At 41.3% G+C, this 27,381-nt stretch overlaps 1 protein-coding gene across 1 annotated transcript; it reads right to left on the reverse strand.

Annotated features, from left to right (window-relative positions):
- Positions 1–2,936: 2,936 nt before the first annotated feature.
- EXOG (exo/endonuclease G) lies at positions 2,937–26,484 on the reverse strand. The gene is made up of 6 exons (XM_051611238.1): positions 26,261–26,484; positions 24,783–24,932; positions 21,377–21,516; positions 18,299–18,375; positions 15,201–15,315; positions 2,937–3,505 (listed from the first exon to the last, which is right to left on the reverse strand). The coding sequence occupies exons 1-6, from the start codon at positions 26,406–26,408 to the stop codon at positions 3,044–3,046; spliced, it is 1,092 nt and encodes a 363-aa protein (XP_051467198.1). The 5' UTR covers positions 26,409–26,484; the 3' UTR covers positions 2,937–3,043.
- Positions 26,485–27,381: the final 897 nt, after the last annotated feature.

Here is a 27,381-nt window from a genome sequence, read left to right on the forward strand (position 1 = left end):
CCTTATCTAGTAAAAATCATTAGCTTCATACTGCACTGCTGTCAACATAACACTCAAAACAACAGTTAATTTTAAATGGGTATTTTAGTATCATAAGCAGAAAGACAGTTATTACGTGCCAGACACTTGATTCATATCTAGCATCATTTTTGGCCAGGGATGCTGACACTGTGGAAACGCTCTGCCCTCAAAAGGCCAAACACCACAACTGCACATAGTGGAGCCAGTGGGCTGCAGCCTCAAGCCCTTGACCCCCCTTTACTCCTGTCTGACTCCTACTTACCACCATTCCACCCTGATCCCAGACTAGTACCAATCAAGGGGATATCAGAAAACCACTGTATCAGGGTGCAGAAAGCAGTCATCAACTTCTCTTGCAATTCAGCTATGTCGATTTAACCACAAACACACTGAAAGAGTGGAGGAGCAAAGGCCAGAGTTCTCCATTTTCAGAACTCCTGCTCTTAGTTGCATCAGAGGTTTGTATTGTCACCACAAATGTATGCAGGGAAGTGACTAAGTGTGCAACATGAATGACAGATGGACACGAAGAATCTTGAAGCAACTACTTAAAAGAGGTGACTCAAACAAGTGTGTAACGCCTCCTCTTCTTGCTATTACTTGTCTTATACTTCCCATTGTAAAGAAAACACATTTTTTGCTATATGCTTTGATTCCACATTTACTTCAGATAAGGAAACCAGCAGATGATGAGCAGGTGAATGTATTCTTTGGCACAGACCAGCAGTGGAAGAGGTTTCACCATTCACCACCTGCTGTCACCCTCCAAGGGGAGCTGAGGAACACTGACCATGCTCAAACGGAGCTGAAAATTATATAGGGAGTCAAGTCTATGTGATAAGCCACAAGGCATGAAAATTATGGTAATTGAGGCTTGCAGGAATTCAAGGGGGCACATAAGGCCTGAGGAAGTACTGAGTTAGGAGCAGGTGGTCTCCACAGCAGGCCTCCACAGAAGAGTCACACTCAGCACTTTGGATGTTGTTGTAAAGGCAAGCTGTCAGCAGAAAGGGAAGATACCTGGAGTTCCTCACATACAGCTAGTGCTGTCCCAACACAATGTTTCTGCTAGATGGATACATTATCTGCAGTACTGAGACCTGCTTCAGCTGCCCGTGGAAGGTGCCTGTAAGCACTGCAGGAGAGATCTGTCACCTCTCAGCTGAAAGGATCAAGAAGAAAATGAAGATGGAAGGCTGAATTAAAAAACGTAAGTCATTAAATAATGTGGAAATGAGAAAGACAATGCCAAGGGCAATGACCAGGTACCTCCTAAGAAGGGTGACACCACTGCAGTGCCAAAAGGCTGCCTGGATTCCACTGGGGCACGTGCAACCCAGAACTTTGTTATTCCAGGCAACACACACTGCCACTTCTCACACTCTACAAAGGGAGAGGGGGCTTCTTCTTTTGCAGTTTCCTGGTTTTGTTACATTTGAGAGCATTAACAACCAAATTTCTGGGCTAAAACTGAAAAGAGCAAACGTTTTGTCAGGGTTTCACTCAATTTCTTTCTAATTTATGTGAGCACTAAGGTTTTACGAGGTCCTTCGCTAGTCACATTTCTCTGGTTTTAAATGTTTGGATTGTTTAAATGTGTTTTTGGCAAACACAAAAGTGTCAGAGGAACCATAACTGCTATATGAATTGATTTACTTTTGGATACTGCAACTGAACTGAGATGAAGAAAACTACAGTTTTTAGAACATCCCATCAATGAGTCACAACATCCAAAAAATGCTCCTGATTCACCCTTTATGAAAAGAAGCCAGTTCAGCCTGGCACTACAAGACCCGTCTCAGAAACTATCAACTCTCACATTAAAATTACTGAAGGTTTTTTTATGGCACAACTCCAAAACTATATAGATCCATACAACTAAAAATTAAATTAATCTAAGTATTTCCAGTTTTTACTTTTTCTTACCAGATGAAAAAATATCAGAGGATACAAGTCACACTAAGTTATGACTGAAACTCAAGATGTATACACAAGTATGTCTGAAATATCCCAGATGTATACACAAATAAAGTTCAAAACTAATGAAAAAAAAGTAAATTGCATTAAATCTCACAAGCAGATGCAAATTTGAGCAACATCAGTTGTTGGTGAAACAGAACTAGAAACACATTTTTAGTCAATCTTCTGCTTTTGTGTAGAAGTCTTGTTGTGAAGTTTACAGACCAAAGACTGCTGCTGGGAAAAATGCCAGTGATTGAGTACCACAAACAAAAAGAAAACAGTGCTCACCTCTAAACAAAAACCTGTTTATCCAAACTTTGTGGTGAAAGTGAAGTATTAAGTTCACATTCATTTATGAAGACCCAATCTACGCTGCTAGCAACTTGTAAACTCTGCTTCTATTAAAAAAAACAAAACAAACATTGCAGAATTATACATGAATGGAAGAAGCCCACTGCAAAATATGACTGTTGACAGCTACTGACATGCTGAAGGATCAGAAGCACATAAGGTCAGGAGAGGTAAGAGACAATATGGTTTGATTAATTTAACCAGATAAAGACTACAAGAGATTCAGATTATATTATAGACATCTCTAATAAAAGGGTCTTAAATGAAATATGTCTAATTTAATTTAATTTGAAAAAATCCCAGAAAGTACCATTGCTTCTACAGCACCATACTGAAAGGCATTTGCAGGTGGAATTACATTTAAACATGTTCCAGTTATACTCCCAAGGTGTCCACTGTCTATTTATATTATATTCCTAGAAGGGATTCCATGCAAACCCTAAGTCTGACGTCTCGTTTGGAAAATAGCACAAAGCCTTTTCTAGAGGTCCAGGAATCTATTCATGCCAGAAAGGGCTCATTTTCCTTTCCTAAATCTAAATACTGCAGCAAACCATGCGTTTGCATCGTGTTTCATGAGAATGAACGTTATCCCAAGCTCATCAGCTTCCAAATATTTCTTTATTGTTCTCAAAATCCAAAAAAGGACAATTCATAGAGCCACTGTCAGCTCTCCTTTCAAAGTACAAACGTCTTCCTGAACAAGTCCTCAGCCAGCTTTCCCCTCTCTAGCTGCTCCTTGTTTTTCCTGCAGTAGGTCTCCTTCCTTCTTCCTGTAAAGCTTTAGAAGATATTCATCTGGCTCAATTCCTGCCTCCCTTAACACTGACATGGCTTTCTCCAGCTGGTGCAATGTACGGGCACTCCGCACTTTTCGGGTAGTGATGTACAAAGTAAATTCCTTGAAGCCCATCAGTTTACAGGTATCCACCTCACAGATATTCTTAATGTCGTTCCTTTTGTCCACCTGGGGGAAAAAAACTAAACCTGACATTTTTTCCAGGTCTTCAATATTGACCTGGAACTCGGTTAGCTGGTGACTGAAGCCTATGGGGTTGTTTGGCACCACAAAAGCCCCCAGTACCAAGGGCTCTGTAGACGTTCTGTTCCGTCTGGCAAGGATCACCTTGTATAGATGGGTTGGCACAGCTACGTCGTCCTTTCCAATTACCTGTCAAAAAGAAAGTTATGTTACAGATATGGATCCTATCAGTTGAAGGGGAGTCAGGGGAAAGATGTGAGACTTTTCCTGCTACCTCTAAAAAGGAGTCAGAACATGTAAATACACATCAAAATTTGTCAGTGGTGCCCTGCGAGGATGAGGGGAAATGACACCAAGTTACAACACAGAAGTTTCACCTCAACATGAGGAAAAACTTCTTTACCATGAGGATGATGGAGCACTGGGACAGGCTGCCCAGAGAGGTTGTGGAGTCTCCTTCTCTGGAGACATTCAAGACCTGTCTGGATGCGTTCCTGTGTGATCTGCCCTAGGTGTTCCTACTGCAGCAGGGGGGGTTGGACTTGATGATCTTCAGAGGTCCCTTCCAACCCCTATGGTTCTATGAAAACCATGTGCAATGTTATCAAACCAGAAGCTGAGGTGGAAAGCACCACTCCACTGCAGCTCCTTATACAGCTGGTCAGGAATAAGCTAGTTATTTGATATCTGAATCTCTCCCTCAAATGGAAGCAGGGCAAAGAACACTTCACTGCAGGGTTATTTGGCCACTGTTCGTAGGAGCCTTCCCTAGAAGATTCTCTGGCTTTCTCCTATTACACCAGTGACTTTATAGTCTTCTGTTAAGAACACCAATGCAGACAAATGGTCAAAAGATCTGCCAGTAGTTGCCTAAATATTTGTAAAGATCTTCCGAGAAGAAGCTCTGGTACAGGAATGAACTCAGATCTCCCAAGCAGATGCAACTTCAGTTATGACTGAAACCAAAGTGGAACCAGATCTGAAAAACACATTTGGACCCAGGCAGTGTGCCAAGACCCCTACTCACTAATCCTGGTACAGATTCGTAAGTGCAGCTTCCCTGAAGGGATGGCAGAGCTCCTTCCTCATACTGCACCACATCACTAATGCTTGGAAAGCCATGTTCAATAACAACAGTTCTACACTAAATTCCTGACCTGACAGTTCCAAATCATATGGTTTTAATATACATTTCAAATCAACTCTAACTTACCTCTGTCAGGTAAAAACCTGTATCTCTACTACCCATACACAGTCTGTATTTAAAAACTACGTTACCTAAGTAACCATCTTTTTGAGGGGACTTGAATACAAAGAAGTACATTGAGTGATTCAGCACCTTGGAAGAGGATTCTATCTAAAGAAAATGCACCTATTTCTTCCATAAATTCAGCGTGATTCAACTTAAGAGCTTGTACATGTTAGGTTTCCTGCTGTGTCACTCGGACCAGGATCCAGGAATTTCAGTGAAACACCAGGAGGGGAGGATCAGGACTCTGAATTCAACTGAAATCTGTAAAGGCTCATACATATGTATAGAACAGAAACCCCACCCTGTGTCAGGAGTAAGTCCAAGGGAATACACCTAGTGATGATTCATGTAATCTTTCCAGTATTCAAACAGTGATGCTCTTGCATGCACTGTGTTAGGCTTTTTCTTCTTCACTACTGCTGAACTGAACCTGCCACGTCAAAAAGTGTAACAGGCTCAAACATGGAAAATCTGAGTTTTGCACAGCCTTTCTGTATAACTGCCCTTCTAAACCATATGCTTTTAGTCTAATGGGAACAGATTAAAACGATGTAGACGCCCTACAAAAACAATAAAGCATGTTGTTTTATACATAAAATCCAGTAATTTTGTACTATTGCCAGTATTTGCAATACCTGCAAAAGCAAAGACTGCTTGTTTTGACTTTTCGGCAGCTTTTGTTAGATGCAATTAAAATACAACTGCTGAGAAAGCAGGTATTCATGTCACTACCACAACTGATCACATAAATTGAAAGTATTTTACAAGTAATTCGGTATATCAGTTCAGACATGCTTTGTCCATTCATATATTCAGTATAACTCCATTTCAACAGGAACACTTCCTATGTATGCCCTATTCTGAGGATATTCAGCACCTCTGTGATAGAAAACATGTTTTTAAAACTAAACTTTGCCTGTGGCTACTGAACCAAGGTTCACATCAGTCCAGTCAAGAATTTAATTTCAGTTATGAATTCTCTCAGTACTTGAAGTGTGTATTCCACCTCTGTTGCCTGTTTTTTAAGTAACTGGTCTTTAAGTCTTACCAAAACCAGAGAAAGCACCTTTCTCCTGAAGGGAAATCTGTGATAAAGGAAGTGTTTTCAAAGTAGTAGTAACATTACTACTGTCTCCGGCAAACATGTGCTCTTAGATTTCTTCACTCTTACAGAATATTTTCCTCCCTGACCCTAAGCTTGGCTACTTAGTAGCTTTGCTATAGTTTAAACTCTTTTGGTTGTGTTTTTGCTTTTTACAAAAATGTCCTTCCCTGCATCACCAATAAATAAAGCTCTGCCTAGATATCTAACAGTCATTGAAACTGGTAAGCAATAAATAAATGCATTATGCCAAACCTACTTTCAATGATGACAGCTCTCTTGATAGGGAAATTAGAACTCCTGAGTGTCAAAGCACTTTTGCATTTAGCATTCAGTGTGGGTGAAACCAGAGTTACAGCTCCCCAGGATCAACTGCATAAATAATCAGAACTGATTGATGCACGGGTAATTTTTAAATATACTAAAAGCTAGGCATCAACAGCCTGTCATATCTGGTGGGTTAAAACAGAACTACAAAATGAATGGTGTTGAGAGTTTAACCTCTCTGAGATAGGTGGTACTCAAACTGGGGAGTACATGCAACATACTGGGGGTGAGAGGGAGGGAGCCAAGAAGCATGAGAAGCCCTGGGGGGGAGAGGAGGGTGTTTGTATTTCCATATTCACCCAAGTGCAGGCAGTGACTGAGACTGTTGAAGACAGAAGACTGGAATTCCTTTTCTCCCCCTGGAGCAGATAACTTGCAGAGCCTGCACTGCAAGCCCACCTGCTGCACACTCCTAGGGCAGGGTGGAAGAGAAGAAAGAGGCTGTGCACAGCTGCACTGCACCCTGAAGCTGCTGTAGCCTCCTGACAGAAGGCAGTAGGGAGACTAAACCCAGTTCCCTAGATTCTCCCTGAGCCAACAATCTCTTGATCTGCAGCATTCCTGTGCAGTAGGGCCTGCAATGCCTTTTCCAGGTCTCTTCACACGCTTTTTTACACATGTACAAGTAGTAGGTCCTCCTTAGCTCAGCTCCCTCTCCTTTTCAACACCTCCCACACAGATACATGTACCAGCATCCTCTGTTGGAGAAAAGATTAGAGGAAGGGTGAACATGCAGATGGAGTTGCCACAAGTATCTCCAATTAGGGGATATATGGCATATGTAAAACAAACAGGTGAATGCGTGTGGAGTGAGCTAGCAGAGGGAAGAGAGGATTGAGTGGGTGGATAGAAAGGATGGGGAGTGAATATAGCTGCACATAGAATCCTTAGGTATGAAATGGAAACGCTGAATGCCTGAAGTGGGTGTGAAGGAAAACAGACACTGTGCTTATGTAATATTATGCAAATATGTATATTCTATGCAAAATCATGCACATTTATGCATACTATATACCCTTATGAAGGAGGGAAGGAAAAAGAGGACTAGTTCAAAATTAAGGAAGGGCTGGCCTTTTGAATGATGCAGTTCTCAATACAACTCAACTCTATACAAGCAATGGCCATACATGTAATTCATATTCCTCTTCAGTTTCATGTAAGCTCTCTTCTGAGAATCTAAATACAATTTCAGTAGTGCTCAGGCTTTATACTAGTCCTCTGAATAGCAGTAAACTACTTCTGTAATTACTTCACTGAGTTCTAATAGTGTTAAAGTGATTAAAACCAACTTCAGCCTGAGAAACAGCTGAAGTCCACAAGTGTCCTTTCCTTACACAAAATGAGGCATAAAAGCTCTATCCCCAGCTTGTTTTGCTGGAGGAGAACATAAGCAAAGAAGGGTGACTGATTTCTCTGACAGAGTAAAGAGGACTGAGAAAAAAATCTGTATGTTTTTTCTGCAGTTTAATGCTGAACCATGGACAGGATGCATCACTAATAATTTATGCAGCCAGTATGACCCAACGGCTTCTGTTAAAAAAGGAAATGCAATTCTGGAGCTCATAATAATATTTCTATAATTATGCTCCACAGTATATTACAGTTTTGTTCTTTATGGAAGTAGATACAGAAGCTGCAGATGAGTATTTCTGCAGAGATGCCCCACACATACATAGCTCAACAGTAGGGAATGAAGTAAACTGTGATTCTGCAGACTTAAAAGTTAGCAACAGAAGCAATAAGTAGGAAAAACAAACTCAACAATTCATTTCCTATTGCCACCTAGAGGATTTTCCTACCTAACTACAGCAGTCAGAAGCAGTACTCTGATCTGCATCATCCCATTTATCTCGATGTGTGCCTAACAGAGACAGAGAGCATATGCTCCTATTGTAACAGAATAGAAAATGGGTTAAGATTATCCATGGACAGATGTTGACTTTGATTTGTGCTCTTCCATCTACACGCAGCAGGTGGTCTTTCAGCAATCACTGCCTGAAACAGTTACCTGTCCCAGCTGGAAAAGAGCAACAGTTTTTAATCATATCTGATTGGAAAAAAATCTCATGCCAATACGAGCAAGGAAACACAGCAACAGCCTGTTGAAAATTGTTGCTGTCCCATGAGCTTTCACACTGTGTTGACAACAGGCCACAAGGTAAACTTTTGTATAAACCTTTGAACATTTCCATTTTGCTATTCTTAGAAAATTTTGCTTAGTCTTTCAAATTTTCAACAGCCTCAAAACAGGAAAATAAAAAACCCCCACAAAACACTGAAGCTAAAAGCCTTCTTTTATAGCATTAAATATTCTCCTTTCCCATCAACATTCAGGAAACCAATGTGAATTTTCAGATACTGTTTCTCTTTACTACTGTATCAGTTTAACACAAAAATGTTCATCATCTTAACTTTCTGCAGCTGCTTATTGCTTTAACTTTATTTTGCCCTTGTTTTCTTTGGTGACTTGGTACAGGCTGAATGTTGACTAAAATGTTGTCATCTAATAGTGCAACATGATGATAATACCATTTTCAGCATAGTGTTTATTGTTTTTTATTATTATTGACATTATTATTGAAATTCCACAAGTGTGTATACATTTGTTATACTCCTCCATGCCCAATTAAACACTGACAGCTGTCACAAGGATGGGTCATTAAAATGTGTGCAATTCCTGACATTTAGAGATGTTTACATATTGCTAAAACAACAAATGTGTTGGTAAGCAGTTATACAAACTTAAAGAGCTCACAGGGACAGATAACGATAAGGGCAGAAGGAACATGACTTCTTAAAACAGAGAGAACTCAGTGAGCTTTGATAAATTGCACCTCATAGCTAAGTCACTGGATGGGGATTTGTCTTCAGCTTGGCCGTCCTCATGGTTCTGGCAAAATCATTCAACTGTTTTTGGTCATACTTTTTAAAACTGAGGGAAGGACAAATTTGGTAAATATTTGTGGAGTGCTTAAGTATCACAATAAATAATGAAGACACTTGCTAATAGTATCTAGTGTAAGTTTGAGCATATGGCATTAACTAATGTCACCTTCATGGTGGTAGTCAGATAAATACAATGCAAAGCAGTCACTAGAAATGACAGTTTGGAGTTTATAAGAAAGAAAACTCCATACTGAAACAGAAGGAAAAGAACACATAAGGTGCAATGAACCTCAGAACACTTGAGATTGTATTAGAAGAAAACAGAAGTGTTACTCTTGCTAGAAATTTTAAAACATACACAGATGCTACCGTATTTTCATTTTATACCAGACTTGTGACAGCTTCCCAGTGGTAAGAAGTATTCTGAACGGGCAGTAACAATTTTTAAGCGAAAGGACACATGAATCTGAAGGTAGTCTTTTGCCACCTAGTGACTAGAAAATGAAAATCAGCTACAAAGAGAATTAGCATTAGAGATGAAGGGACCGGCCCTTCATCAGTCAGAGACAGCTCTCAATTGGCAATTATCTGAGATTCTCTTAGAACCTGGTAAACAGAAATCACATTCAATCATGCCTTAACTGCCAGCCTCCACTGAAGAGTCCTTGCATCAAAGGTACCATCACCAAATACATTAAAATGATAGCTCCAAAAATGCCCTCTACACTCCACTAAGTTTCTTCACTCTAATAACGAGAGTTCAGATCTAAGCCATGCTGCAAGCCAGAGCTGAGTGAAAACAGCATGCACACAGTTCTCTCTGTAATGGTACTTCCACCTACATCTGCCAATAACAAGATTAAGATTTCTGTCCCATTTCTTGATGGACAGAAACCATGGACAGAAATCATGGACATCATTCCTGTCACCCTAATTAAGACTGTAGCTTTCCGTGAAGAGGCATTCACTTTGTTTTACCTGGAACTTGAGGCATGAGAGTGACCAGGCCCATCAGATCTTTTACTGGAGATAATATCATTCCTGCTGATATAACCCCAGGTTTTGCAATCCAGAGCTTTATTATAATTTGATACTAAATTCTGCATAGAAACAGACTTTCTGGCAGTATAAAGAATTCCCTTTGCTATCCATGTAACTTTATTTACTTGATCATTGTGACAGCATTAACTGCTTTCACTTCAGTTCCTTCCAGATTTGTGTTAGGCAGCACTAATTCTGTTGACAGTGTTTTTTCCTCAATATTTGAGAGAACTCTGTCAGATGGCACTGAGAAGAACTGAGGGGTGTGAAGGCAGACCTAGCAATCCTGAAAACAGAAAATACTAAGATCAAAATCACAGTAACAATCTGCAACAATACAGAACAGCCAAACACTCAAAAATGTAAATGTGTGTAACTCAGGAAAATGTCATTTGTTATGGCTTTTCTGATTGCTACTGCCAAATCATTTGGCAACCCTAAAAAAGAAAGAAAAAAACCCACACAACATAAAGAAAAAAGAAGAGATGGAAAAAAAAAAAAAAGGTGTGCCTAAATACATGGTTATGGCATTAAAAGACAGACACCCAAACCCTCTTTTTCTTTTTAATAAAAGAGGGTGTGTATATACATTCTGATACTGTATTCACATGACAGGCTACTACTTCAACAGAATCCATGTAGGTTACTTAACACTGAATCCACTAGAGTCCCTGCCATCATTCTTCCTACAATAAAAGAACACTCAGGATGGGTACAGTGCTAAATAAAAGCAATCCCAGAAATCTATCCCACATCTCCTCCAATCTTAACCCAGTGTTTATTATTTTCATTTGTACACCATGTCTAAGTTCAGGGCTGACTGAGCTCTCTAGTTGTTTAACAAGCTGACCTAAGATGCTTTGAATGTAACTTTTATGGGACATGTATAATGAATGTAGATCTATTAGTCGTCTGTGTAGCACTGAGCTCATTTGGATCAGCCAGAAACAAGCAGTCGTTCCCACATTTATTTCCTTCTTCAACAAGGATTCCTTCCTCTATAAGTATCTTGGCCAGGAGAACATCTCTACTACTTCTGATAGCTGACTGGGAAGAACCATAAAGTGCCATCTTGTATTTTAGAGGTGCAATTTGTTTCTCAGGGACTTAGTTGCCACAGAACTAGATGACAAGTAAGTACACCTTCTGGTACAGTTCTTGTGCACCTCTGGCCCACCCTAGTAATTCAATTTTGGAAATTATATAGCAGATGTGATTCCAGTACAAACCAAATCTATTACTAAAATGTGCAGAAAAATGTCTTCTTCAAATGACAAAGAAAATTTTATCTAAACCATTTTTTGTTCACCAACCATAGTAAATTCTCCTTAAATGAATATTTACTACAATGGCATTAGGAATAACAAGGGTGGAACACTGAGCATGACACAGGAGAATTATTGCAAAAATTGTATTTCAAACTCCAAATCTGCTGACAGTAGAAAATCACTGAAGTGACAGTCACTGGAGAACAGCAATGTATAAAACAAGACAATGTCATTTTGATTAGATCTGGACAAAGATAAAAAACCTGCAACTGCCTCTCCAATGACACAGAACAGATTTTTCCTGTTGGCAGGCTATTTTACATACATTCTCAAAGTATGTTTTTTCAGATACCAAGCACAGTCATCAATCTACTCTTTGCAATAAAAGCCTCTGCTGGAGACAGATGAAATGACAGAACATATCTGAGGATACAGCAAGTTCAGCCAATAGATAGAACAACGCTGGCATCTAAGGAGTTCAAGGTTAATTCCCTTTCTGGAATTAAACAGCAAATGGTACTATAGTCCAAGCAGGAACTGGGAACAATGCCATGACCGATGCTCTGTTTTTCCTCTATAGTGATCTAAAAATAACCTTTTTGTATGTCTGATGAGAAAAACACCAGCCTGTAAAGCCATGGATACATATTCCACCACTCCTTTAGCCAAAAACAAGGAAACTAAGATTGAAGAGAGGATCTGAAACAAATCAATGCTGACACATTCCCTGTTGTACTTCTGTGTTTTCCTTTTTTCCACAGTTCTAGTCTCAGAGGAGAAGAAAAACATTAGAGAAGAGCTCAGCCTTAACAGTCACGTTGCCAGATGATAGGTTGTGAATGTCAGCATTATTGTGTATGCTACAGCACCTCTCCTTAAAAAGCACATACAAAGAAAAAGGACACCTTCTCACACCAGCTTCATATGCCCAAACAATGAGGACTAAAAGCCTTTCATTTCTAAGTCACTTGTCTGAACCTAGCAGAGCTCACTCAGAAAGACATCTCAGATGTACCTTCCCTTCTCCTTCAGCTGCCAGTTCTTAGTGTTCTTGGTTTAGGGGCAGAATCCCAGACTGAAAAAATCAACAGCTATAAGTGCAATAAAATCCAAGGCATCCGTTTGAAAATAACTTCTCTTCAGTGCTTTGACAGGTTGTGCTCTCTCTTCTAAGTGTATGCATTGATGTATGATGGAAAAAAAAAAAAAAGAACAACACACAACTCCTCTCTGATGTCTCTCTCCTCAAACACAACTTCAATGGCAAGCACAAGAACTTACGCCATAGAGATTTCAAAATACCAAAAAAAATTCTCAGCCTGTACTTATTTACACATAGGAGTTTAGCCAAAGAGGACCCAAATTAAATAATTTAGTATTTAAAAAAACACAACCCTCCCTCCCAAAATCAAGATTTTACTTTTCCCACCTGTAGACAGCATTTTCTGTACTTAAATACAAAGCAATTTACATAATGTATCACACCCTAGGAAGCTAAGTAAAGGAGTTATGAATATGGCCAAATGGTGAAATCAAAATACAAATACCATCATTCCACTCTGTTTTATCTCACACTGAACTTCACTTCATAGTTTATATTAAGACCAAAACTGATAAAATATTCATAAAAGACCAGAGTTGTCATCAAATCCAAAGATGATGAAGACATCTTGGCAACAGAATAGAACAGAATGATAGGATAATCAAAGGAGTGTGGACATTTTGTGCCACTATTATTCCATCACCATATCCTGGTACCAAGTTACTTTCAATAAAAGTAGTAAGATGCAGTGCCTGCTCTTATTTTTACCTTTGGAATACTAACATTTACATTTCAAAACTAAAATGGAAAGCCACAATCATTTTTCAGAAAATTAAATCTTTCTAAGTAAACACTTTATCTAGAGAAAAACTAGAAGAAAATTACCAAGAGTGAAGCTGTTGATAGATGCAGTTGATAAATGACTCAATTGCTTCCTGGAAATAATTTCCAGATACAAAATGTTCAAGTCAGCTCAAGATTTTTAATTCTTTGCTATGTAGGACAAATACGTATTTTTAGGAATAAAAGAGAAATGTAATACCCTGACAGCTACAAGGAGGCAAATTCCAGCAAGCTATTTGCAAGCCTGGAGATCTCTTACAATACCATTCTGCATGACAGTAAGCCAGATGTTCAGCTGGAGACTGCTGAAAGGGAACATCTCCCTCCTGCTCCCAGCTCTGTGTGCTTTTGGACAGATCTCTTGCTGTCACCAGCTAGTGCTGGACTCCTCTGTGTGCTGCTCTCTCTTTCTACAGCAGTAGAAAACAAGCCCAGTAAACAAATTAAAGAGTTCAGTATTAATGTTTTTTTATTGCATTGGGTAATTAAATATCTTGTGGAAGGATCTGACAGACAAGGGAAAGAACTGGAAACTATAATGGGCAATAGCAAAGCCATCACTCTCCCTCTGGGGGGCAAGGAACCACTGCCAGTCTAAAGCCAGCTTTGCCTCTAACTCAACATGGGGCATTGGTCATGTTCCCTAACCGTGGCTCAGTTATCCACTTGAAATTGAGCACAGTTGCCACCTTCCTCACAAAGATGTGGTGACAGCTGAAGTTTGGAACTGCCATGAACTGAACATGAAAAAGATAAATTATCATTACTGCATTTTCACAAGTGTAACATATGACTGTCTGGAAAAAAAAAATAGCAGGAAACCCAAATACAAAGCTGTGATTTCATCACAGTCAAGGTTTTAGACGTGCAGGTGGAGATAATAGGGGACAGTTTTTAAAGAAGTAAAAAGGTAAAAGCTAACAGGAAAAATTACATTCTATCATTACTAAGTTCCAAGTCCAATCAAATGGAAATCAACTGTGTGTTTATAATGGAGAAACAGTGCCTAAATCTTACGACTAAACAAGCCAGTGTTGAAAGCTGAACATCTCTTTTATGTCTCTCATATCCCTCTGAAACAGAGGCTTATTTACAGCAAGCTCATTCATTGCTCCTCAGAGAACTACTTGGACAGCTGAATCTCTCATGAGCTGAACCTGCAGCTGATCAGAGTACTTATTCTCAGGCAAAAGTTTTTTTCAAGAGGTGCAAAATACAGCATTTATTATTTGCATTATGCTAGCTTTCATCTAGCAACTGAAAACAGCAATAATATCTCATTACAGTAGGGGCAGAAGGTAATATTCCCTCCCTGGAATAATACCTTACTACACTCAGATCCTACAAATACTTAAACACATGCTTACAAAGAGTAAGCCAGGATAAGCAATAATAAACTCATTTCTCAACTCGAAAGCCTCTCCTCTATGTCTATCAGTGTCAGTCTCTACAGACTGTGCATGATTCATCCTAAATCTTATCAATATTTTAAGCAGGTAATGAAAATGGGGACCAAAAGAAGGGTGTGGGGGTACTAGTACGATAGACCAGTGATTACACTGCATTAAGCTAAAACCTGCTGAACTTGAATGAAGTCTCCCAGTTGGTTTTGGTATATTCAGAGTCTCAGTTGCAAGGTCTCATCTAAGTGATGCATATGGAATATCAGCAAACAGTTGCTTTGGAAATTCAGAGAGCACAGGCATTCCAATATCCTATACAGTTTTGAGAAACCCACACTACCTTTGTATTACACTGGTTCTAAGACATATCCGTAAATGACTGATTAGATGTACATCAGCAAAACCCATGAACTCTCTGCTTAGATACTGTCACGTATTATGGAAATCAGAAAACAGTTTTACTGCAGACTCTGAACAGATACTTAGTAGATCTCTCTTTGTAAAAAAAAGCAAATGATATTAAAATGATACACAGGCAAGATACAGCATCTCCACTGAACATGTCCCAACTAGTATCGGACATTTTGTAATTTTGCATGTACTAGGATGCTAGGATGTTGAAATTTGTTTTATCAAGCTGCAACATCAAATAAATAAATAGATAAATAAATAATTAATGTGCTGCCACTGCACTGCTAACACAGCAACATATATACGTACCTGATAAGTAACACTCTTCTTTCCATCATCATTTGTTTGAGGCAATGTCAAAGGTCCCGAAACTACCCAAACATCCTGAAATCTCTCGGTCAATTCCCGACAATACATTTCCATTCTGGAAAATATTTGACAGAAAGGGTGAGGTCAGCAGGGAAAACTTAACATAATCCTGTTTGAAACCTACTGTGAAGGGCACAATGAACTACTGACAATTTGGCGGCAATTTTTTCAAACTCATGTGACTGACTCACAAGCCAAAGAAGGTAAAACTCAGGCCGATTTCATGCTTCCCACTTATCCCAAGATCACTTCTCTATAAACAGGCACGTTACTGTGCACATCTGAAATTGGTTTCTGTAGCCTTAGCACCAGTCCAGAAAATCCGAATTCTCTACTTACTCCTACACTCTACACTTGAAATACACTGCTGATGGTCACTTGGAATTAGTAGGATACTTGGTTTAAACAGAAGTCTGTGGAGGTCTTCCCTTAAAAGGTTCTACTGTATGACTGGATTTGTATGCTCCCCTGCAAGGAACCAATGTCCTGCAACAAACAGCTCTTCCCATAGCTCAGAGCACTTAGGAAAGCTTCTATCTGCCATTCCTACTAAGTCTATTTACTGTTTTCTTATATTAAACTGTTTAAACATAAAGTAGTTACTCTAGAAATACTAACACTATTTTTGTTTTTCAAACTAATTGCTTCAGTTTACAGTACAAAATCTGTCTCCAAATAAGGTTTTGGATCATGCTTATTTTACATAAAACAAAAGATTATATCCTGTCTGATCTAACACATCCAGTCTTACAGAAATCACATGCAGGAAGTGCCCATTGGTCCTTCATGGAAGACAAGAGTTGCACTTCACTCAAATGGACAAACAGAACAGGAAAGAGATGACTAGCTAATCTTGCTGCCTCTGAAAGGGCAAGGTTTCATCCCCCACTCCGTCTCATCCCCGTTCCTTAAACTTGGGCCACCTTTAGCACTCCTCATCTGTCAATAATCCTGAACAAAACCAGCCTTCTTCTTGTGCTGGGTTAGAGCTAAATCAGCTCACACAAATGAGAATTAGCAGGAATGAGCCCCAGGAATCAGAATGAGCATGAATAAGCCTTTTCTTTGTGGCTAAAGTGTTGACCACTGTTTTTTTCCTGCTGTCCTCAGCTTTGCTTCCAAGCAGCTTAGCTCCTCAGGCTGTCTCATGGCATGGTCATTCAAACACCACCTGGCACAAGAAAGGGAATAACTGCTTTTGGTAGCAGCAGGGACAGAGATCAGATTACACTAACCATGAAACTGCCCTCAAAACAAGGCAGGAAATGACAGCTAAGCACCAGAAAAAAAAACCAAACAAGCATGCATGTTGGTGGGAAGAAAATGAGGAATAAATACTATGGTGCAGTTAGGGCACACCACTGAACCAATCTAAGAGCTCACTATCTAACAGCTTGTTGAAAGATGCAGTCCTGTTCTTCCCTTTCCTACTGCTCCTCTTGTCTGCCCAGCTAAACAGTCCCACTCCACCTTCCACATTGGCTCTGGCACTCATCTCACCAGTTGATCCAATTTTCTTATCTGACAGAAACATAACCAAGTAAAACAAAATGTGAAATCACTTTAACTGGGTTAGCAAATGGAACTGACTCACAGCAGTCAGGCTAGTCCCAGAGCTGGAACTGGGAAAGCAGCAAAAACACCCGGCTGGAGGGTGAACACAACTTTAAAAAACAACAGACTGTTAAAATTACTAAGCTGTATTGTCTACCTGCAACTCAGAAGACAAAGAAGCAAGCAAATAACAAGAGAAAGCAAGAAAATAACAAGAGAAAGCAAGAAAATAACAAGAGAAAGGAAGAGTGTAGGAAAGCCAGGAAGGAATACAATACACATGAAACACAGTATCCTTAAAAGTACTTGTTATTAACCAAGAGACTGATAAAACAAGTTCCACAAATACCTTGTTCATATATTTAAACTGTGGGGATAGGGTGCTGGGGCTGGGAGAAAGTGGTAACAGCTGCTTAAATTGCAAGGCTGACAGTGCCAGGGGAAATTTTCAAACATTCCCCATGATTTCCTGATTAGGCAGAGACCGTGCTCAAGGGAAATAAAGAGGGTTTCAAACATTTAATTGGTATAAACACCTAGCTTTGGTATAAGGAAATGTTATGCTCAAATACTTGAGGTATTAAAACAAGTAAAAAAATTATCTTAAAATGTTATACTTTGTCTATAAACAGTATAGCCTCATGTGATTTTACATGTATTATTGTAAAACTGGAAAGCAGTGTGTAGAAAAATGATGAAGCATTCTTGATAGATGTTTAGTACAATACTGTACATAATTTTGTTAACCTTCTCTTAAGCAAACCTTGTGAAATTCATCCTTTTTGCCTCCTGTTTCTGAGTCTTAACATTCTGTAAGTTCTATGCAAGAAAAACGGGGTGAATGCTACTTTTATTAGTGTTTTTATCTGCTCAAAGGAAAGAAGGAAAAAAAACCCTTTGTGATGAAAGCTTAAATTTATCAACCAGTCACTTCACCTCAAAGCTGAGCCAGCCCTCACAAGTGACACAGGACCTGCCTCACTGCTGCGTGGAAGCCAGAACTCCAAGAGACACCTAAGACCTGAGGTAGTCATGACTCAGTGGGAAACACTCAGCTCTCCAGTTCAACGTGAACCAGTGGCACACACAGAGATGTTAACACTCTCATGTGGGAAGTGCTTTTTTGAGGAAGAGGTGTTAAAGCAAGATCTAAACCCTCTCCCTGCTTCTACTGAATCTTCCCTAACAACAGAGATATTCAGTCTAGTACCTTTACCCACATAAGCCAGAATAACTAATTTGATCTATTACAAATAAATGTCCTCTACAGTTTGATTGCATAAAGAACTAAAGTAGTCATTATGCTGTTCCTGCACTTCAAGGACTGAGGTGCTTTTCACTTCACAGAAAGTTGCTAGGATTTATTCAAATAGCCTGTACAGTGCTCTAGAATGCTTTAAAGCAAAGTTTTATAAATGCAGCATATTAGATTTATGCCATTGCCTGGTATTTTTCACTTAGTTTACTTGTAAGTAATTTCTCACCTGTTCCAAAATCCAGCATTATTTTCATAATTCTGAGGCACAATGTTAGACAGATAAAATGTTTCGGCCATAGCTCTCTGCATTGAGAAAGAAAATAACATGATTTCACTGAAACCTTTACAAGCTGAAAACACATTTCAAGAAGTTTTTGGATCAAAACCCATTTCTAGTTTAGTCTTAACATTATTAACATATAAGGTCAGACAAAACCTATAACTGGACTGCAAATCTTGCAAAACTTCTTGTTTGTTTGTTGACATAAACATAGCACAATAATGCCCACTTCTAGAGGCACAAGAATTACTGTTACTGCCACAGAATCACAGAATCTCAGGGGTTGGAAGAGACCTTGAAAGACCATCCAGTCCAACCCCCCTGCCAGAGCAGGATCACCCAGAGCACATCACACAGGAACGTGTCCAGGTGGGTTTGGAATGTCTCCAGTGAAGGAGGCTCCACAACCTCTCTGGGCAGCCTGTTCCAGTGCTCTGTCACTCTCACAGTAAAGAAGTTTTTTCTGATGTTTACGTGGAACCTCCTACGCTCCAGTTTGCACCCATTGCCCCTTGTCCTATCACTGGACATCACTGAGCAAAGCCTGGCTCCATCCTCTAGACAGTCGCCCTTAACGTATTTGTAAACGTTGATGAGGTCACCCCTCAGTCTCCTCTTCAAGCTAAAGAGACCCAGCTCCCTCAGCCTTTCCTCATCAGGGAGATGTTCCACTCCCTTCATCATCTGTGGCTCTGTGCTGGACTCTCTCAAGCAGTTCCCTGTCCTTCTTGAACTGTGGGGCCCAGGCAGTTTTGTAATGTCTTTGGAAGCAACTAGCTACTCCTCTTCCTCATAGAATCACAATGGTTTGCGTTGGAAGGGACCTTAAAGTTCATCTAGTTCCAATCCCCTGACATGGGCAGGGACACCTCCCACTAGACCAGCTTGCTCTGAGTCCCATCCAACCTGGCATTGAACACTTTCAGGGATGGGGCAGGCACAACTTCTTTGGGCAATCTATTCCAGTGCTTCACCACCCACTTTTGAATGTGAAGGATGCTTTCACCAATACTTTTCATATACTTGACTGCCTAATGGCTACCTTTCTCTTTCCCTTACAAGGAAAGGTTTTATTAAAAATAATATGTCTGTAAAATACTGATTAACACACAGGAGATTAGATTATTTATGAGACCATAATGGTCAAACACCTACAGATCTGCTTAAGTTTATCTTTAAAAAGTGTCAATATACCCCTCTGAATTGAAGCCCACATATCTCCAGATATGAAGGACCTGGCACTAAAAAACTATGCATATGCAGGGAAATACAGCAGAAAAATATCTCCAAGATCTTAACCCAGAATCTACACAGGTCCTGTACTTGTCAGTATTTTTCACATACTACTTCTTCAAAGTGAAGGGGCTGAGAGGACTCCTTAGAATAATGAGGAACCACTACCCGAACTAATTAATCTGTGAAATTAAGTTATTATAGTTCTGTATTTGAGAGAATCATAGAATCATAGGGGTTGGAAGGGACCTCGAAAGATCATCTAGTCCAACCCCTCCGCCAGAGCAGGGTCACCTAGAGTACATCACACAGGAAGGCGTCCAGGCGGGTTTTGAATGTCTCCAGAGAGGGAGACTCCACAACCTCTCTGGGCAGCCTGTTCCAGTGCTCTGTCACTCTCACAGTAAAAAATTTTTTTCTGATATTCACCTTAAACCTCCTATGCTCCAATTTGTATCCATTACTCCTTGTCCTATCACTGGTCATCACTGAAAAAAGCTTAACTCCATCTTCTTGACACTCACCCTTTACGTATTTGTAAACATTGATGAGGTCACCCCTCAGTCTCCTTTTCTCCAAACTAAAGAGACCCAGCTCCCTCAGCCTTTCCTCATAAGGGAGATGTTCCACTCCCTTAATCATCTTTGTGGCTCTGTGCTGGACTCTTTCAAGCACTTCCCTGTCCTTCTTGAACTGAGGGGCCCAGAACTGGACACAATACTCCAGATGGGGCCTCACCAATGCAGAATAGAGGGGGAGGAGAACCTCTCTTGACCTACTAACCACACCCTTTCTAATACACCCCAGGATGCCATTGGCCTTCTTAGCCACAAGGGCAATGTATTAACTCACTGCATTTCAAGCCAGGTCCAGGATCTCCCTGCACACATAGCTCACCAGTAAAAAATCCCCACAAAACACAAATAAACAACCAAAAAGACACTTCCAGTAGAAATAAAGCGACTGGTTCTTCCACCCACCACATGCCACTGTGCTGTCACTCTGCCCCACTGCCTACTATTTTGCCTGGCAGAAATACAAATTCCAACTGTTTCTTAATTGACAAATTACTGCATTAGACACATTTCACAAAAGGATCCAATAAATCCAAGGCTGCTTTGTTAGCTAGCCAAGGCATTAGGACACGCTTTTCTTACAGTGCAAATAAATGGCAGGTGAAGACATTTTATAGACTGAAAGAACTATGGCAAAAGAAGGTTCTAATTTACCTTATACACATTGCCAGAAAGGAAAAAGCTTTTTAAATCATCTAGGTAATCCCCTTGTCAATACAGAACAGTACTTAATAGCATCTTTGCTTTGCCCAATCTAGACTTAAACATCTCAGCACTTGTTGGCCAGAATGAAGTAATTGTTTGCTGTCTTCCTTTAACTGAGCTTTGAAAGAAACTTTCAAGGTTATAATTTTTGTTTTACAGGCAGACAACGTGACATACAACAGGTTGAGAAGACTTGCTTAACACTGTACAGTAACAGAAATACTCACACCACCTCTGCCAAACAACTTATTACAGGTGTGATTTAATGAAGGGAGGTATGTCACCAGAGGATCCACCTGATTTAGAGCCTGAAGCAGATTGTGAGAGTCTCTACAGTGCTCAGTCAGGAATAAACCTTGTAACTCTTGAGTCCAGGCCTGTGCATCAATAATGAGACCATGTTCCATCTCAAAACAAACTGCAAAAAGGAATATCGAACATTACTTTTAAGGGTCTTTTGACCCTCTCCAACTGATAAACATGAATTGCAGAGAAATAAAAAAAATCGTACTGTTGAAAATTTGTTATCTCCTGCTGGTGCCATGTGTCCTCGTGACCACCCGCTCCCAAGGTAGTCTTCATTGACCGCACTAAACATGAGAGGGATGTTAGGATCTGGTCGGAATTTACAGTGGCTTCGGTCTGCATCACCTGAGGAATAACATGCCTGATTGTTAGCTTATCATAAAACCATGACAAGAAGACAAGGGGAGACAAAAAGAACTGGTTCTGTCACAGCTTGCCAAATGACCCATGCTTAAGGATTCGACACATTCATCTAAATTGTGTATTTTTCTGCTCAGGTATAATAAGAATAATTCTGCCTAAATATCCAGGCCTGAATTCCTTCCCACTATATGCTAGAAATCCTAACATGCTTACGGTTTTATAGAGAAGAACAAAACACTTTGCATTGTCATAAATGCAGATTGATATTAAAGGTAAGATTACTAATTATATAAATCACTACATGTTATCTTCTTAGGACAATGAAAATATATCAGTTTTCCCCAGCTGCAATTTTATTTTTGTTTGAGCCAGTACAAGTATTTCTTTTACCAAGTCTAGCCTGGAAGTAGAATGGGTGTATCTTGATAAAGTTATACTTCCTAAAATAATAAACCCATTCAAGAGAAAAATTTAAGTAATTGTTTTTCATGGAAACAGAAAAAAGTGTAGAGCTCTCCATTTCAGGGATTCTCCTTCTGCCTTTCCACACACTTGGAAATTGCATTCAAAAATGTCTAGGCCCAAGACTTCTGCAAGACAAAAACCTTTTCAGGGGAAGGGCTGTGGAAGGAGCTAATTTAACTGTTGCAGAGATATCAGCCCATTCAGAGCTGCCACCTTTGCTAGGGAGCTTGTGACTTCTTCCCAGGTTTACTGGCCTTACACTTAAATTTGTGTCCTTGCACTGTGTGAAGTCCCAGTCACCTCCTTGGAAAAGAAACTTCTCTGCATGGGCTACAACTTTGAGACTGCTTCATCCCAAATACCGACTGCTTCCCTGGAAAAGCAGTGGCCAGAAGACACTTGCATGAATTATTCTGGCACTGTTAACCTCCAGTAAGACATCGTCTTTCCTAGGGAATGGCCTGGGACCCAAGAACATTCATAGTGAACAAGGTGCTCCAGAGACACCACAAAGGGATGTGGTGTTGCCCAGGCAAGGGCTCTACAGAGGAAGCAGCTGCAAAATTACTGACTTAGAGCACCATCACTGTTGTCCACAATGTTGGGGTTTTTTTTCCCCAAATACCAATATAATTCAAAGCATCTACAGCATACTGATTTTTTCCTTACAAATTTCAGGGTGTCATCTTCAGCGTAATTTCAGATGCAATATACAGGACTATTACAGTATCTTTTCATTTCAGTATGAATCAAGGCCTGTACACACTAGGAAGAATTTTCCTCACACTTAGCACTTTATGAAGTACTTTCTATTGCAATACACCATGAGGGGGCAACTGTCAGCAGTGGTCACTGCTGGCTGTGTAAATTACTCTTTTTTCTATAGCTGACTGTGCACACACACACCAAATGCACACACTCTGGCTTTTTTGTCATGGCAATATTGCCAGTGAACATGTATGAATCCTATGCTTTCTTGTGCTATGTACTGAGAACTAAGCATGGGACACTCTCCACTTGGAAGCTCTCTGAAGAACCAAAGAATATGCCAGAAACACAAGGAAGAAGGGAAGGGGTGGAAAATGTACATGTATATGGATAGATACCACATCTCTTAGAAACCAGAACTGTTAACAACTTCCTCTTCTTTGCTCACCATCAGTGTATATGCCCATGTAGGTGACATCTAAACAGAGAGGTGGTGAGAACATCTTTATGCAGGGCAGACAGAAGGAAGAAGCTTCACTTTTATTTTTTGGTAAAGCACGTGATGCTTTAACACAGGATAGATGCTTGGGAAGCAACACTGAAAAGTTTATCAGTGTGCAAAACAACGTAATTTTTATGTTTTAAAAATCTTGTTTCATCTCAGTATTTAAGACAAATTGTAATTTACCCATTAAAGCTGAAAAATGGAAAATGTATCCTCATTTAGACTCTGTTCACTGCTTTGATAAAAAACCAGTCAATTTCTTTTGTAGTCAGATGTGTACACTTCATTTACATGCATAGCTAATTTCTTTTCACCACGTTTTTTTTAAATATTTAAGTTCATATTTAGAAAATCTAAAATTTTTTATTATGTTTAGAATTATAATTTCTTCTTCAAATCACATGGTTTCAAAACTCCAGTACATGAAAGATTCTTGTGACCTTCCCTGAACAACACAGTTCTGTCTCAAAACTCAATTAGACTAGCTATCAGAAACAAATCAGAGCTGAATGCCTCAAGATGCTTAATTTCAACTTGCAGGTTAGTTTATCTGACCACATGGAAAACCTTTTAACAACTCAGTTGTTAAGGCCCACTTGAAAGTAAGCCTGGAATTACTGCTTCTTCTCAGAAAGAAGTGGAATCAAAGATGCTAGTTAGGGGTTGGTTATAAGCATTTTCAGGATCATACTTTTAATTTTGAAAGGTAATTTGAGGACAGTGATGACAATATAGAGGGTTACTGCATTCACTGAAACTTTACAACTACACAGTTACCTCCATTACTAGTAATTTGTCTTATAAAATCTGGAGTAATGCTATAAACTTAATTTACAGTGACAATATTCATGACTGACAGCAAAAAATCACTGAGCCCCTGTCTTGCATAAAGAACAGGAGAGAGAGTATTAGATAATGCACATCAGACAATACAACAGAACTGCATCAAAGTAAAGGTTATCTGCAGTGAGTAGGTATGGGAGGGCTGGACTAGATGATCTCCAGAGGTCCCTTCCAACCCCTAAAATACTCTGTGTGCGCCCCCTCTAGCCTTGAACATTACAACTGTTGATACCTTTTGCTCCACTTTTATCTCAGAAATGGACATTCATCTTTCCTCCCCATTCTGAGCAAATCTCTTTAAGATCTGTACATGAAACAGTCTGGCCACTAAAGGTGCTGACTCCACAAGCATTCACACATATGAGGCAGTACCTAAACTGACCTCAACTGGCCCACAGAACTGACTACACTAGCTAAGGAAGCAAGGCTTCAGGATGTTGTAGGTCTAATACCAGACTAGTCCCAACAAGCAAGAACACTGAAGAGGCCTGCCAACCTGCAGTGCCAGACCTCTTTTAAGTCACTGGAAACATCAGTCTTAATACTGTCACAAAGCTGACACCCACCCAGAGGCATGGTGCCTCCAGTGGGATCATGAATGGGTGGAAAAATCCATACCTAGAGGCACTATAGGAGTTTACCCCCTGCCTGTTCCTGGGTCCACCTTCTTTGAATTGCAAAGCCCATTACGACCACCATAAATGTAAGAGAATAAATACCAACATACCCAGTGTCTTCTGTTTTGAAATATGTTCAATCACCCATCTAGGCACCCGTTTTGCCTGGTCGTAAGACAGTGCATGATTAGTGTAACATCTGGTCTCTGTTCCAGCTTCAGGGAATCCATATTTTTCCAGCAGAGTTTCTTCTACTGGTTCTAAGCAGAAAAATAGACAGAAAGCCATCCTAAGATGAAAGGTGATCTGAAATAAGGCTGTAAGAAAAGTACCTCAGTGAATGTAAGCATACTGTATAGGGAACTACCTGACATTATTGACACAATTTAGACCTAGAAATATATTAAGAGACCTACCCAGAAACTCCCTTCTGCCAAAAAATGTTGTGCTTTCATTGTGCCCTCACATGAGGATCTCAACTCTAGGACTAACTCATCCACTCTAATGCCTACACACATCTACCTAGTAGTCACTCTGGGCTGGCCTTCTGAAGAAAAGCTATCAGATATTTAGGAACAAATCAGGCAACAAGGAGTTAGTCGTCACACATTTCACCCTTCCGACCTGGAAAATGCACTCCTCCTCCCAGAGAGATGCACAAGTGTGATTTTTTGCCCTCACTGGGAATGCTTACACTCTGCTGAACGAATGAAAGCTTCGAGATTTTTTTTTTTCCAAGTTTTTTTTTTTTGCCTCACGAAAGAATATTTACACATCTCACTGACTTCCCCATCCTCCAGACACCTGTTCAACACCAACTCGTGTTTTTTTAGAGCTCCTCCTCTCCTTCCCTACACTTCAACACCTGTAACGCCTTCAGGCTGCAGAGAAAAACCATGAAGAGAAAAACCATGAAGAGAAAAACCATTAATTCCCACCCAACCCTGGTGCCCCTCTGCAGCCCCCTCCCCACGCCTCCCACCCGGGGCAGCCCCCAGGGCCTGCGGGCAGGGCCTGCCTGAGGGAACAGGCACCCCCTGCTCTGGCCTTGTCTTCCCTGGGAAACAAAAGCTGAAATTTAGTTAGAGCCTGACCTGAACTGTGTAAACTGTGTCATTGTGTTAAAAGTAAACACACACAGACACACATATATATATATATGTGCGTATATATACTACACAGACAGTACCAGATAACGCTAAGCAACTGCTCTCCTGTCCTCACTCGACACGGGGTATTTGCAACCATCGTGGCAGCTGCACCAAACCGCTCCCCTCGCCTGTCCCCAACATTTCGGGGCAAGCGGGTGCCGCGAGGGGAAGCTGCGTTTTTAATGAGGACCTAACAGCCCAGCATCCTCCATTAACCTCCTCCCCACCACAACCCCGGCGCAAGCACGCGGGGGACTAACTCCCCGCTTTCCTCCCGGCCACCCTTGAGCATCCCAGGCTGGGGGCAACGGGAAGAAAGCGGCTCTGAGGGGAGGGAGCGGGTTTAGGGGCTGGGAAGGGGGGGTCTGCGGCACCAGTGGCCGCGCTGAGGCGCCGGGCCCGCCGCGCCCGGCCTCCCCTCTGCCCTCGGCTCTTACCCTCCACCAGCTCTCGCCCAGGGGCCGGCTCCAGCTGGCTCTGGCTGCGGAGAAGCCTCCACGCAGCCCAGCACGAGGCGGCGGCTCCCGCCGCGGCCCCGCAGACGAAGCCGCCCAGAAAGCGGCGGTGGCGAGGGAAGGCCGCCATGGCGGCGCGGCGGGGAGAGGGGAGCGGCGGCGCCGCGCTGCCCCGCAGCTCCCCCTGGCGGCCGCGGCGGCGCCGCCTCAGCCAGGCCGGGCGGCGTCGAGGCAGGAGCCGTCGCCGCGGAATTTGCCCGAGAACGGTGAAAAACAGGGAGGGAGAAGAGTCTCGCGGAGACTACAAGGGCCGCCCGGAGAGGGGTGGCTTAACTCGTCCCCAGCCAGCGAGGCCCGGGGTGGCGGCGCGGGGCTTCGGCCCCAAAGGATGGTGCGGGATTGAGTCACCGGCGTGGTGATTTCACAGGAGGCTTTTTGTTAGGAAAACCGCCAGCCGGACTCTTTATTTTTCCTCACGGGTGCCTATTAATGTTCATATTGGCCTCCGTAATATGTGGGAGACGTGTTGCTGAAAAAAGGGACCAGTTGAGCAACGGAACATGGCAAAACACGGGGGTTGTTTCACTGCACCATCACTTCGCTGCAGGCCTGAGAGGCCCAGCCGTGCTCCTTCAGCTGATGGTTGAGATCATCTTCTTGCCTCATCTCATGGGGATTACAGAGCTCTCACTGCGTCGCTACAAGTACAGAGGACACAGGCTTTCCTTTCCTTTCCTTTCCTTTCCTTTCCCTTTCCCTTTCCCTTTCCCTTTCCCTTTCCCTTTCCCTTTCCCTTTCCCTTTCCTTTTCCTTTTCCTTTCCTTCCTCTTTTCCAGGTCTCACATCCCTGCCTTGCTGAATCTTGTTTGGTGCTCAGCTGAGGCCGAGGGGGGGGGGGAAAACGCAACCCAAAACCCATGATGCATGGAAGCTGCATCTCAGCCCCTAGTCCAACGCTCACCCTGACAGCCAAAGCTCTTTCCCTGACTGGGAACAGCCCCCACAGCACTTGTGCATGCTGTGAGTCTGCCAACAGCCTCCCTTACCCAAGGAAACATCCAGCCGTCTTCGGCAAGGACCTGGCTGTGCAGTTGCAGCGGGCA

Source organism: Apus apus, chromosome 2, assembly GCF_020740795.1.
Source record: "Apus apus isolate bApuApu2 chromosome 2, bApuApu2.pri.cur, whole genome shotgun sequence".
NCBI lineage: Eukaryota > Metazoa > Chordata > Aves > Apodiformes > Apodidae > Apus > Apus apus.

Bases quoted from the DNA above. Each gene is read 5' to 3' on its own strand.
- EXOG (XM_051611238.1), bottom strand. From the start codon at position 26,408: ATGGCGGCCTTCCCTCGCCACCGCCGCTTTCTGGGCGGCTTCGTCTGC. The intron at 15,316-18,298 runs GTGAGAAATTAC...AATATTTTCCAG, and splicing joins AATGCTGGATTTTGGAACAG to AATGGAAATGTATTGTCGGG. The intron at 3,506-15,200 runs GTACGTATATAT...TCTTTTTGACAG, and splicing joins AGAAGAGTGTTACTTATCAG to GTAATTGGAAAGGACGACGT.